Source organism: Phascolarctos cinereus, unplaced genomic scaffold (genome assembly GCF_003287225.1).
Source record: "Phascolarctos cinereus isolate Bilbo 61053 unplaced genomic scaffold, phaCin_HiC Scaffold_7;HRSCAF=346, whole genome shotgun sequence".
In the NCBI taxonomy this organism is placed as follows: domain Eukaryota; kingdom Metazoa; phylum Chordata; class Mammalia; order Diprotodontia; family Phascolarctidae; genus Phascolarctos; species Phascolarctos cinereus.
Genome location: NW_027556180.1, coordinates 92,045,335 through 92,060,319, shown reverse-complemented (window position 1 = coordinate 92,060,319; position 14,985 = coordinate 92,045,335). Strand labels below are relative to the sequence as shown.

The 14,985-nt window shown below is 36.6% G+C and overlaps 1 protein-coding gene across 2 annotated transcripts in view; it reads right to left on the bottom strand.

Moving 5' to 3' along the window:
• VWA8 (von Willebrand factor A domain containing 8) overlaps positions 1-14,985 on the bottom strand; it is a 391,323-nt gene that overhangs the window by 334,928 nt on the left and 41,410 nt on the right. For both annotated transcript variants that reach the window (XM_020977001.2, XM_020977000.2), the window contains exons 3-4: positions 8,557-8,687; positions 4,892-5,002 (exon numbers count right to left, since the gene is read on the bottom strand). In XM_020977001.2, the coding sequence (XP_020832660.1) occupies positions 4,892-5,002; positions 8,557-8,687 (242 nt within the window). The remainder of the gene's footprint in view (positions 1-4,891; positions 5,003-8,556; positions 8,688-14,985) is intronic.

The window sequence follows — 14,985 nt, the reverse complement described above, 5'->3', positions numbered from 1 at the left end:
TCACTGGCAGTAGTAGTGGTTTCCAGTCTTCTCCACCCCTGACCCCAAAGACAACTTAGAAGGTCAGTGAGAGGGGTCTGACAGACCTGGGTGAGACAGAAGCACAGTCTAGGACAGGGCCACAAGGCATGCCAATACAGCTCCAGCACCAGCAAACCAGGAGCAGGCCTTAGGAGTGACTGAATCGGCAGCAGTAGCGATGGTGGCAGTGGCAGCAGTGGCTCCTGGAGCTATCAGCCCACAGATTGAATGTTTTAAAGTCACTTATTTCAACTTCCAGGAGCCAAGATGCTGGAGAAAACAGTAAGTCCCTCTCACCCTCCCTTACTGATCTTGAAAAACACAGAGAATATTGCCCAGGAAAAATTCTGAAATAGTGGAGCCAGCAGAAAGACAAGGTGCAAAAGTCTTTTAGATTTAGATTAACGGGAAAGGTCCCTCTTGCTGTGACTGAAGGGGACCAGTACAAGCCAGTGACAAGCCCCACCTCAGAAAATCAGTAACCAGGCCCCTAGCCCCCAGCGCAAGAACCCTGGGACAGTGCCCTCTGTGCTCCAGAAACAGACATCAACTTTAAAAGCCAGAAAAAAGGCAAATAACATGTGCAAAAAGCAACACAGAAAAACAATGACCATAGAGAAGTATCTTGGTGACAGGGAAAATCAAAACACAAATTCTATACACCCACATCTGAAACCTCAGAGAGGAATATGAACTGGTCTCAAGCCCAAAAAGCCTGCTTGGAAGAACTCAAGGATTTTAAAAGTCAAATAAGAGAAGTAGAAGAAAAATTGAACAATTCCTTTAAAAACACAGTTGACAAAATGGAAAAAAAGCACACTGAAGAAAACAACTCCTTAAAAGCAGAACTGGTCAAACAGAAAAGGAGATACAAAAACTCACTGAAGAGAAGAACTCCCTAAAAAGTAAAATGGGCCAAATGGAAAAAGCTAACTGAAGAAAACAATTCATTAAAAATTAGAACTGGGCAACTGGAAGCTAATGACTCTATGAGACAACAAGAATCAGTCAAACAAAATCAAAAAAAAGAAAAAATAGAAGAAAATGTAAAATACCTCATTGGAAAAACAACTTACCTGGAAAATAGATCCAGGAGAGATAATTTAAGAATTATTGGTTTATCTGAAAGCCATGATCAAAAAAAGAGCCTGGACAGTATCTTTCAAGAAATCACCAAGGAAAACTGCCCTGAGGCCCTAGAACCAAAGGATAAAACAGTCATCGAAAGAATCCACCAATCACCTCCAGAAAGAGATCCCAAACTGAAAACGCCAATGTTGTAGCCAAATTCCAGAATCAGGTAAAGGAGAAATCCTGCAAGCATCCAGAAAGAAGAAACAATTCAAATATTGTGGAACCAGTCAGGATTATGCAGGACCTTGCAGTTTTTACATTAAAAGATCAGACGGTTTGGAATAGGATATTCCATAAGGCAAAGGAGCTTGGATTACAACCAAGGATCAACTACCCAGCAAAAGTGAGCACAATCTTTCAGGGAAGGAGATGGACATTCAATGAAATAGGAGATTTCCAGACTTTCTTGATGAAAAGACCAGAGCTCAATGGAAAATCTGATCTTCAAATACAAGACTCAAGAGAAGCATAAAAAAGTAATCAGGAAAGGGGAAAAAAACACATTATTCAATAAGGATAAACTGTTTACATCCCTACATGGGAAGATGATACTTATAACTCTTGAGAATCGTATCTTTATTAAGACATTTAGACAGGATATACAATAGTCAGAGAGGGTAGTTTAAGCTGACTTTGATGTGATGATAAAAAAACCTAATGAAGAGGTGAAAAGGAACTACAATGGGAAAAGTGGAAATGAGGAGGCAGAAAAGGATAAAATACATCACATGAAGAGGCACAAAGACATAGCACAGTAGAGAGAAAGAAGGGAGGGAGATAAACATTGTTCGAACTTTACTCTCATCAGATTTGGCTCAAGGAGGGAATAACATACTCAATTAGGTACAGAAATCTAACTTACCATATAGGCAGTAGGAAGGGAAAGGTAAAAGAAAAGGGAAGGGGGGGTAGAAAGGAGGGAAGAAGTAGTAAGGGTAACAGAAAGGAAAAGAAATAGGAGAGGGCAGATAGAAGGGAGGGCAGGTTGAGGGAGGCAGTGGTCAAAAGTAAAACTCCAGGGAGAAGGGAAAGGGAAAAAAGGAGAAAGAAAAGCATAAATGATGGGGGGAGGGAATAGGATGGAGAGAAAGACACAGATAGCAATAATTGTGAATGTGAACAGGATGAACTCTCCCATAAAACAGAAGCAGAGAGTAGAATGGATTAAAAACCATAATCCTACAATAAGTTGTTTACAAGAAACACATTTGAAACAGAAGGATACACACAGCGTAAAGGTAAAAGGCTGGAGCAGAATATATTATTCTTCAGCTGAAGTAAAAAAAGCAAGGGTAGCAATCCTGATCTCAGACAAAGCAAAAGCAAAAACAGATCTAATTAAAAGATATAAAGAAGGAAACCACATCCTGCTAAAAGGCACCATAGACAATGAAGTAATACCATTACTAAACATATATGCACCAAGTGGTATAGCATCCAAATTCTTAGAGGAGAAGTTAAGGGAGTTACAGGAAGAAATAGACAGCAAAACTACACTAGTCCCCCTCTCTGAACTAGATAAATCTAACCACCAAAACAATAAGAAGGAAGTTAAGGAGGTGAACAGAATTTTAGAAAAGTTAGATATGATAGAGCTCTGGAGAAAATTGAATGGGGACAGAAAGGAATATACTTTTTTCTCAGTGATACATGGAACCTACACAAAAATTGACCATGTATTAGGGCACAAAACCTCACAATCCAATGCAGAAAGGCAAAAATAGCAAATGCATCCTTTTCAGATCATGATACAATAAAAATCATATGTAATAAAGGGCCATGGAAAGACAGACTAAAAATTAATTGGAAGCTAAATAATCTAATCCTAATCTAATCCTAAAGAATGAGTCAAACAACAAATCATAGAAACAATGAATAACTTCATCCAAGAAGAATGACAAAAATGAGACAACATACCAAAATTTATGGGACGCAGTAAAAGCAGTCCTTAGTTAAGTTTTATATCTCTAAACGCTTACATGACTAAAATAGAGAAAGAGGAGATCAATGAATTGGGCATGCAACTAAAGAAAAAGAACAAATTAAAAATCCCCAATTAAATGCCAAATTAGAAATACTGAAAACCAAAGGATTAATAAAATTGAAATTAAGAAAACTATTGAACTAATAAAAAAAACCTAACAACTGATTTTACTTAAAAAAAACACAATAAAATAAATAAACCTTTGGTTAATTTGATTTAAAAAAATAAGAAAACCAAATTACCAGTGTCAAAAATGAAAAGGGTGAATTCACCACCAATGAAGATGAAATTAAAACAAGTACCATTCTGATTAAGATATCAGTTGCCAACTGACTAGAAAACATGGATGTCTTGTAAGTACCTCAAATACATTATAACCTAAAATAAACTAAACCTCATGAAGGCAGGGATTATGTCTTAGCTAAATTTTATATCACCTCCACCAACTAGAAAAATGCTATGCACATAGCATGCACTTAATGTCTAACTGATCTGTCTTAAATTCATTCTGTATTCTAGGCTGTAATTAAAAGAAAAAAAATCCTTCCAAGCAGCAGACAATCAAAACCATCTTGAAAATGGTATTCCAACTAGGTAGAGAGAAAGCATTAATTTATATTTTGAACAGCTTACATTCAAAGTTTTTATTTTCCTTCTCCATACATGGCTGAAGAGACCCCTACACCTACAAAAGAATGTAAGGCTACTAAATTTATAATAGCCCCTGTGGTTGTTTTCTACTGATGAGAAGGTAAAATTCTTTTAGAAATGAAGAAAATACCAGAAATAAAATATCATCAGGTATGCACTAATGTTTTCTAATTTAAAAGATTGTTTAGAACATTATGTGTGAAACTTCAATGGGAAGTCCAAATATATATGAATATTAGTTTGAATAAAGAAATAAAATGGCCTTTCCTTTCTTCTTTGGGGACCAGATGTTATTTGGAAATTATACCTAATCTCTGCCCATCAAAACAACTTAAAAGGTAAAGTCAATTACAAATTGCCTCTGTTAATGGAATTCCTTATATTGAACATCTGGAACACTTAAGACAATGCTTCCAAACAAGAATTTAAAGTGGCTTCATCACAACAAGATTAAGCTTGATTACCAGAGTTACTAAACTGTATCTAAAACTAAAGACAAACTAACATTGAAGTTTAATACAAAAATTTCTTTTTTGCCAATTTAATTCTTTTTTTAAATAATATTTTTCTCAATTGCAAAAACAATTTTCAACATTTACTTTTTAAAATTTTGAGTTCCAAAATTCTCTTCCTCCCTCTCTTCCCTTCCCCCTCCTTGAGAGAGTAAGAAATTTAATATAGGTTATACATGCGTAATCAATCATGCAAAACATATTTCCATACCAGTCCTGAATACAAAATTTTCTAAATGATTTTTCAAATTAGTAAACATTAATGTATAGTTGATGATATACTGTTTCCTGTATTATCTTCATTTGTGAAAAAAAATTTCACCCAACATAGGGAAATGAGGAGGAAGAGAAAGGAAACTATAGTCAGCAACATTGATCCTTATCCAATATGTTTTAGTATAGTAATGTTTATGTAGGGTCTCACTTAATACTAAGTCATCACTGCATTCTCAAGAGCAGAGAAATAAAAGTAGCTACATTAAAACTGTCTAGGAAGTACAATATATTACAACAATGTCTCTATTTATACTCTGCCATGTACAACTCTGGCTGCAACCATGAAGAGTCCTGGGGTGAAATAAGAACTTGCCTGGTCAATGTAGAAAGCAGTTCCAGCCCGTATCTCTCTTCGTTGTTTCAGATCAGTTTCAGTGGTGTCCCTGGATAGTGCAACATACTCTACCTCCCTCCTGGTCAGCTCCTGTGGATAATAGTATGAAATTATTATAAAACAAAGCCATAATATTGACATCAAATCCTGACCAGGTTATCTGACAGTATAACTGTCCTATTCAGTCAATTACTCATTTCAAGAATAATTCTGCATGAAAACTTGTCAGTGACTTTCTAAAACTTTAATAGGAACAGTGAGATGCAGGAGTGGACAGAGTGCCCAGCCTTGAGTCAGAAAGAATACAAGTCATTCCCCAATTGATAAACGGCCAGTTTTCAAACAAAGTAATCAAAGCTATCTATAGCCATATGAAAAAATGCTCTAAATCACTATTGGTTAGAGAAATGCAAATTAAAACAACTCTGAGGCACCTATCAGATTGACTAATATGATAGAAAAGAAAAGCAACAAATTTTGTCAGGGATGTGGGAAATTTGGGACACTGTTGGTGGAGTTGTGAACTGATCCAACCATTCTGGAGAGCAATTTGCAACTATGGCCAAAGGGCTATATAAAACTGTGCATACTCTTTGACCCAGCAATATCACTACTAGGCCTGTATCTCAAAAAGGTTTAAAAAAAAAAAAAGGAAAAAGGCCCTATCTGTACAAAAATATTTATAGCAGATCTTTTTGTGGTGGCAAAGATCTGGAAATTGAGGGGATACCAATTAACTGGGGAATGGCTAAACAAGCTGTGGTATATAAATGTAATAGAACACTATTGTGCTAAAATTAGAAATGACAAGAAGGCTGATTTCAGAAAAACCTGAAAAGACTTACATGAATTGATACAAAAAAGTGAAGTAAGCAGAACCAGGAGAACATCGTACACAGTAACAGCAATATTGTATGATGATCAACTATGAATGACTTAGTTATTCTCAGCAATACAAAGATCCAAAATACTTCTGAAGGACTTATGATGAAAAATGCTAAATGCAGATCAAAGTATACTATCTTTTACTTTATTTAAGTGTGTGTTGGGTGGCTTTTTTTTGGTCTATTTTTCTTTCACAATATGACTAACATGGAACTATATTTTGCATGACTGTACATGTATAACCTATATAAAATTACTAGCCTTCTCAATAAAGGGGAAAGGGAAGGAGGAAAGGAAAGTATTTGGAACTCAAAATTTTAATAACCATATAAAAATTGTTTTTTACATGTAAATATGTAAATAAATATTTACATGTAAACATTTAAGTAAAATACTTTTTAAAAATTATCTAAAGGACCACCTCATGGAAGAGGAATGAGACTTGTTCTGCTTGTCTCCAAAGGGTAGAACACAGGGCAATGGGCAAAAGTTCAAAAGAGGTAAATTCTGGCTTGATGTAAGAACAAACTTCCTGAGAACATGGTTATAGAAAAGTGGAATATGGTGTCTCTAGAGGTAGTGGGACTTCCCCCCTCATTTGTTCCCTTTAAGCAAAACGCAGATGACCACTTAGAGGGGCTACATTTTATATAAAGGTTGGACTAGGTATCTTCCTCTAAGGTCTCCTACAGCTCTGAAAGTCTGTAATCATTTCGCCCATAGCAACTACTAAGTAATTATTTTTTATGACCTAAAGCAGTTATCAATAACTTCTATTTAGTTTGCTCTCTTCTCTGCAGGCACACTTCAAAATCTTGTGTTTTTAAAGACAAACATGAGCACAAAAATTTATTCCAAGAGGCAAGTGATAGCTTCATCTTATCTGGTTCACAGGACATAAATATGTCCCACCATGGGCTCAGGGCTCACAGTTCAAGTCTCAAAAGGTGTACAATTCTATTGTAGCACTGGCACAGCCTCAAATGATCAGACGATCTCTCTACCCAGTGTCTTGCCAAGAAGTAAGTTCTAAAAGAGATTTTTGTGGCATTTGAGATGTGTCAATCAACAAGCATTTATTATGTGTCAAGCAAACTAGTTCCTGCTCTCAAAAAATTTACATTCTAATGGAGAGACAACATATGTATATATGATTAGTAGTCAGTACATAGAAGCAAATATATAGTGGATGGAAGGTAACCTAAGAGAGAGAAGTTACTTTTAGTGGAGGGGGAGAGAAGGAGGCATCAGGAATGGCCTCCTTGAGAAGTTGGGAGTTGAGCTGAATTCTACGAGGCAGAGGAGAAGGTACAGCTACTACAAAGGGATGGAGATGGGAGATGGAGTGTCATATGTAAGCAACAGTAAGTAGGCTCTTAAGGCTCACCTATATACTCTATAGGGAGAGTAACGTGTAAAAAGAGCAGAAAGGTAGGAAGGAAGAGGTGAGATTGCAAAGAGTTTTAAACATCCAAGAGTGGAGTTTATATTTGATCCTGAGGGGTGACATTAAGGAGTTTATTGAGTAAAGCAGTGATATGATCAGGCCTATACTAACAGGAGTTTCACTTGGGCAGCTCTGAGTGGGGAGAGATTGGTATCTGGGAGTCCAATTAGAAAATTATTGCAATAGTCCAGTTAAAAGGCGATGAGGGCCTGAACTAGGTAAGTAGAAAGAAGGGGAATGTATAGAAGATGTTATAGAGAAAGAAATGAAAAGATCTGTGGAGTAGACAAGAGGGAAAAGTCAAGGGTGAATACAATTTGGGAAGACAGGCATAGGATCTATAACACTATCTCAGAAGTTAACTAATTTTAAACCTGGCTCTTCCAGCAGTTGGCTGTGTGAACATGAGCAAACTGTTTTTTCTTCAATTTGTCCACAAAATGAAGACAACAGAAATTACCATCCTCTGTTTCATAGAAATGTTTTGGCAATGAACAAAATGCTCTGAACTGTTAGGAGCTACATTACAGTAAAAATCCAGTTTTTATCTTTTTCTGCATGTATCTTTAACTATTGTTCTACAAGATCTTAGTGATAACCATGATTCATTCATAAGAAACTGTCAGGGAAAGTACATGTAGTGGTGTGCCAGACTCACAAATACTGAAGAAAGGAGATTACAAAGATGACAACTGCTTCTGAGAAGGGTTTCTTTTTACTGTGAAAAGTACCATTGGCATAAGACTCTTTTAGCTGATCAAGTCTTCATCAAACTATCAAAACAATAACTATCCATGCTGGCAATGAAGTAAAAACAGCTTATAAATTTTGCAATCTGAAATTTCAATTCATTTTACTATAGTTTCCAGAAAATAGAAAACAGTTAAGTGAGTATCACTATAACATCTAGAACAGTCAACAGGATTGGCCTTTTAAAATGGAATAAGAGAATGCCCCTAAGGTATTCTAAAATTGGGTTTTGTTTTGTGACCAGAAATTTGCTGATTCTGTCTCTTAACCTGTGTCCTATGACTATATTTCTAAATTACTGATTGTTGTTGTCTAGTCATGGTAAAATTAGCAAAGTTCTGAAAGCATGTTTGCTTCCAAGGGGAAATAAACATAAGCCTTTGGACTTATTTCAAAACTTTTAACAACAATTCATCTAGTTACTTTTTTAAAAGAAATCTTTTAAGCAATGAACTAATCCTGCTATTTTTATGTATTCTTAATCACACAAAGTCATTTCATTTTTAAATGGTACTTTAATACTCTAACCACCATCATGAATTCACAGAAGTAAATGGCTCACCAGGTACTGCATAGCAATAGAACGTCGAAGAGGTCCAGGAGGGCCGATCAGAAACACATCTTGCCCCAAGAGATCCTTCTGCATTATCCATTTGAGATGCTGAACTACAGTTTGTGCCAATGAGTCTGAAACTGTTGAGAAGACAAAACTGTCAAATTAGATTCTCAACTACTTATAGCACAAAACTCAGACTATGAATTAGTTTACAGAAAGTACACATTCCTGGTAAGTCTTTAAATTTCGGTACATAGCTAAATTTCACTGAAATCAATGCTGGCGCAAGATTAAACTGTTAGAATTCGGATACAATAAAAGGTGGATTAATCACAGACTCAAAGGAATCAAAGGAAATGTGAAAGCTCTTCTATGAATATGTGATGATGAAATGACTATCTGACTTTTGTCTGGTTTGTAAAAACAGTCTCATTACTTTATAACCACCTCTCAACAGGGCATCCATCCATTTTTCAGATGCTTCATTTCACAGAACATATTTAAACCACCCCCCAGTCTACAACAGGCTTAAAAAAACCTCAGGAGAAAAACATTCTATCACTTTAGTCAGCAATGGGATAAAGATTCTCACAAGATTAGAAGTTTTTTTATACATCGGGTTTAAGTCTCCTTCAAAAAATATTCCTTCCAAAGCTGCTGCTAAATCACACTTCTGTATCATTTTCAGGGTAATTAACCCTTGTTTCTTTGCCTTTGCTAAAAAATTTAAATTAATCATTTTCTAAATGTGTTTGACCCTCAGAGGATTAGTCGAGGCCTAAAAGCCTTTCCCTAAGACAAGAAGAAAAGTAAATTAGGAAAAGAGTGACATCAAAAGGTCCTCCATCCTCTGACCTTCAAAACACCCAGATACACAGACACACACACGCCTATAAAAACCAGAAGCACCCAGCTTCTTTCCTGATTTCTTTGATGGCTTGCTCTACAATTTATCTTGTCATTTTGTGTTACCCATAACCTCTCTAACACTCACCTCAGCAGGTTCCCCAGTGGGTAAGTCTCCACGGCTAAGGGAATATTAAATTAACCTTAATGGTCCTTCATTTTCCCTTTACTATTCAGTACTCCCCAAGGAACCTCTCACAGGAGTAACTGGCCTCCACTGAGATAATAAGTCTTAAAAATAACTAGCAGGTAAATTGATTTTCTAGAACTCTGTTTTCCAGATATAGGCTATGGGTCATACTGCTTGCTCTATTTAAGAAGGCATGGTAACACAGTCTGTCACTGATACAAGTAATAAAATACCTTTCTCTGTATGCTTATTATGAGTATGTGAAGTAAACTAATGGAAAGAATATCATATACTTCAATGTATCTGTGACTTCACCAGTGCAGGTGTAGAGGAAGAGCACCTTTGATTTTTGGATAACCCTGGAAAAGACACTTAAGCTGCTTTAGCCTCAATTTCTTTTTCTGTACAATGGAAGTCTTAGACCAAACAACCTTGATGTCCCTTCCAGCAAGACCTTTGTGACTTCTGTGAATTGTGTGTGAGATACCTACCCATTCATGCCTTCTTATCCTGTGAGACTCCTGTGCATTTTCTCACATAGATTCTCAATAGAGGGACAACCCTACATAAGGGACTCCTTTCTCCAAATCTATATTAAATTTCGTGGGTACCAGTAAAGCACTCTTGGCTATCCGTTATTTTTTTTTTTTGGTGAAGCAATCAGGGTTAAGTGACTTGCCCAAAGTCACAGAGCTAAGTAAGTACCAAGTGTCTGCAGCTGCATTTGAACTCAGGTCCTCCTGACTCCAGGGCCAGAGCTCTATCCACTGCGCCATCTAGCTGCCCCTCCATCTGTTATTCTTATATCTCATTGGCCCACCTCTATTTCTGAACATGCATTTCCTCACCAGTATCTCCTACTCCAATGCTTGCTTACTGTTAGGAGTTGTAAATGTGTTCTAACCTAGCCTACCTTTCCACAGCCCTGAGTCATGCTCAATTTTGATTTTTCAGAGATTATGGCATTTCAAGATTTGTAAATGTACATTATCAGACCATTTGTGTAAAGCAGCTGGATTTTTATGCTAAATAAAAACTTAGGATGCTTAAAAGTACCACACAATTTCCAAAACATAATCCAGTTGGCTCTCTTACTCATATTCAATTCTAGGTTCAAATGTCTACTTGCAAAGCCAGACCCAGAAATATGAAATGATATACCAATTTAGTTGACTGGAGTTATAGCTGCATGTCAAAGTCTGAGAAACAGGCATAGTGCATCCATGTGACTTTTCTCATATAAGTTGTTCCATCAATCTCTTTTAAGTAATCATGTATCTCATTGAGGAAGCCCCATAATATTCTAAGATTTGAGGCACTCAATATCTGGAAGATTTCATCATGTACAGTAGAGATTATTAACCTGGGTGTTAAGAAAGTTCAAAACTGAACTGATAATCTTTTCCCCTAAACCTTCCCCATTCCAAACTTCCCTTTTACTGTTGAAGGCATCCTCCCAGTCCACTAAGCTTACAGCCTAGATATTATCCTTAACTCCTCACTATCTCAACCCTCATATCCAATCTGCTGCCAAGTTGCGCAGGTTTCACCTTTGCAACATCTCTTAGATATGTCCCCTTCTCTCCTCGCATACTGCTGCCATCCTGGTACCACCCCTCATCATGTCATTCCTACTGATGGGTCTGCCTGCCTCAAATCTCTCTCCATATCCATCCATCCTCCATTCAGCCACTAAAGTGACTTTCCTAAAGTGCAGGTCCAATCATATCAATCTCTTTCCCTTCCCTAATTCAATAAATTCCAGTGATCTCCTATAGCCTCCAGGTTCAAATACATAATGCTCTGCCATTCAAAGCCCTTCAGATACCAGCTCAGCAGTGGGGAACCTGTGGCCTTGAGGCCACATGTGGCCCTCTAGGTCCTCAACTGCAACCCTTTGACTGAATTCAAACTTCACAGAACAAATCCCCTTAATAAAAGGATTTGTTCTGTAAAACTTGGACTCAGTCAAAAGGCCATCCCCAAGGACCTAGAAGGTCACATGTGGCCTGGAGGCTGCAGTTCCCACTCCTATGTCTTAACTCCAGGCGAGCTTAGATGAAAGAAGTGGTGTCTGTGTTTGGACAGCATCTATCACGGGCTCCTTCTTACTCTATGTTGTGCAATAATTTCTCTGTGTCTCAAAGATGCCAAGAAACATCTTGATGGAGAGAGGAAAAAAGGCTTCACAGAAGTTTGGATATAGTCAAAGGCTCGCACTTGAACACCTAGAGGGCCGCCTATGTCCTTCAGGTTGCAGGTTCCCCACCCTTGTCCTAGCTCCTCCCACCTTTCCAGTCTTCTTAAACCTCACTCCCCAAATGTACTCCTTGATCCAGTGACACTGGTCTCCTAGACATTCCACATGCAAGATACGTTTTCTCGGGTGTCACCCACACCTGGAATGCTTTTCCTCCTCTGTTCCACCTACTGGCTTTAAATGGCCTATGTCCTAACTAAACATCCTAACTAAAATTCCATTTTTTATTCGAAGCCTTTACCAACATCTCTTAATTATAGGGTTTTCCATTCATGATTATTTCTTATTTTTCCTTTATATAAGTTTTTGGTACGTATTTGTTCGTTTTTTCTGTCCTCCATTAAATTGTGAACTCCGTGAGGGTAGGGACTGTCTTTGCCTCTTTTTTTGTGTCTCTAGTTTAGCACAGTAACTGGCATGTAGCAGACACTTTAAAATGTTTATTTACTGACTCAAGTCCATTTTAAAATTTTTATTATTTGATAACTGTATTTCAATATCATAACTTTTCTTTAAAATCTTATGAATTTTATTTTATGCATTTAAAAACATTATTCTTAGAGGAGGTTCATAATCTTCACCAAACTACCAAAACAGTCTATGACTCAAAAAAGTTTAGAATCCTTGATTTTAAGAAAAGAAAAAGAAATTGAAGGAATTAGAATAGGCAATGAGGAAACAAAACTATCACTTCACAGATGATATGACAGAACACTTAGAGAATCCTAGGAAATCAACTAAAAAATTACTTGAAATAATTAACAACTCTAGCAAAGCTGCAGCATATAAAACAAACTGACATAAATCAAGCCAGGATTAGAAGGAAAGCAGAAAGCTGGGAAACAAGTTTTACACCAAAGGTCTCTGATAAAGTCTCCATTTCTCAAATACATAAAGAGTCGAGTCAAATTTATACGAATACAAGTCATTCAGCAATTGATAAATGATCAAAGGATATGAATAGGCAGTTTTCAGAAGAAATCAAAACTATCTATATTCCAATGGAAAAATGCTCTAAATCACTATTGGTTACAGAAATACAAATTAAAACAACTCTGAGGTACCACCTCACACCTATAACAGTGGCTATATTGGAGATGTGGGAAAAGTGGGACACTAATACACTGTTGATAGAGTTGGGAACTGATCCAATCATTCTGGATAGCAATTTGGAACTATGCCCAAAGAGCTGCAAAGTTGTATATACCCTTCAATCCAGTAATACCACTACTATGTCTGTATTGCAAAGAGATTTTTTTAAAAAGAGAGAATGAACATATTTGTACAAAAATATTTATAACAGTTCTTTCTGTGGAAAGAATTGAAAATTGAAGGGGTGTCCATCAATTGGGGAATGGCTGAACAAGTTGTGATATATAAATGTGATGGAATACTACTGTGCTGTATAAGAAATGAGAAGCAGGCAGATTTCAGAAAAACCTGGAAAGACTTACATAAACTGAAGCAAAGTGAAGAGTACAGAACCAGGAGAACACCGTACACAGTAACACCAACATCATGAGATGATCGACTCTGACTGACTTAGCTCTTCTCAGCAATACAAGGATCCAAGACAATTCCAAAAGACTCACAATGGAAAATGCTATCCACATCCAGAGAAAGAACTGATGGAGTATGAATGCAGATCAAAGCATACTTTTTCACTTTATTTTTTTTCATAATTTTTCCTTTTGTTCTATTTCTTCTTTCACATCATGACTAACGGAAATATGTTTTGCATGACTGCACATATATAACTTATATAAAATTGCTTATTATCTTAGGGAGGCAGGAAGGAGGAAATTTGGAACTCAAAATTTTATTTAAAAAATGAATGTTGGGAAAGCTAGGTGGCGCAGTGGATAAAGCACCGGCCCTGGATTCAGGAGGATCAGAGTTCAAATCTGGCCTCAGACCCATAACACTTACTAGCTGTGTGACCCTGGGCAAGTCACTTAACCCCACTGCTTAGCCCCTCCAAAAAAAAAAGAATGTTAAAAATTATCTTTACAAGAAATTGGAAAAAATAAAATACTATTTAAAAGGGGTGGGGCAGCGAGGTGGCACAGTGGATAGAGCACCAGCCCTGGATTCAGGAGGATCTGAGTTAAAATCCAGCCTCAGACACATAACACTTACTGTGTGACCCTGGGCAAGTCAGTTAACCCCATTGCCTAGCCTAAAAAAATAAAAGGGAAAAAAGAATCCTTGATCTATAGAAAATCCTTCTTCAATTTAGACCCTGTGGAGAATATCCTCCATAACAATGGTGAACACCTCTGACTAGCATATATCTAGGTTATTTTATGCCACTTCAATGTTAATAATCAGGAGCATTCTGAAGAGTTCTTTTTGTGGTTATATTTATCAAAGAATTTTGTATGATCTCAAACATATCAGAAAGAGTAGAATCTAAATGGAGCATTTAATTCCACAAAGACTTTTTTCTTTTTAGTTTGTTTGTTTGTTTGTTTTTGGTTGCTGGGTTGTTTGGGGGTTTTTTGTTTTGTTTTGTTTTGTAATTAACAAAAGTGAACAGTGGTATCTTGTATCTGCTCCACATTTCAGCAGATTTTGTGACTGTAAAGACAGTTTTTTGTAGAAAATAATAACTGCCAATTGTACATGGCTTTAATGTTTGCAAAGCACTTTACACATTATTTCATTTGAACCTTTAAATGATGCCCTGGGGTAGATACATCAGGTATTATTATCCCCATTTCACAGATGACTAATTTATAGCTCAGAGTGGTTAGATAACTTGCCTATGTTCATAAATTAGTAAGTAATAGGGGCAAGACTTGATCACAAATTTTCCTAACTCTAAGTCTTGCACTCTGTATCAAAATCAATAGTTTACAAAAGGCTACCTTTGCCCTGGTCAAATTTTTCATTAAGGACATCTTGGGTAAGTATGCAGATAATTCTCATAAGAATTTTGTAAAGACAAGTAGGTATATAGTTCAGAAGTTACAGATATCCTCTACTATTTGGGTCAAAATATTGGTGATTTTTTTTTTCCTTTTGAAGGGTGCATATCTTTTCCTGCGGTAAACTGATGCCTTCAGGATGGACTTCTTCAACATGTATTTAGTCTGGTCCAAACACTGTTCCTGATTTTAATTTATTAAATACCATT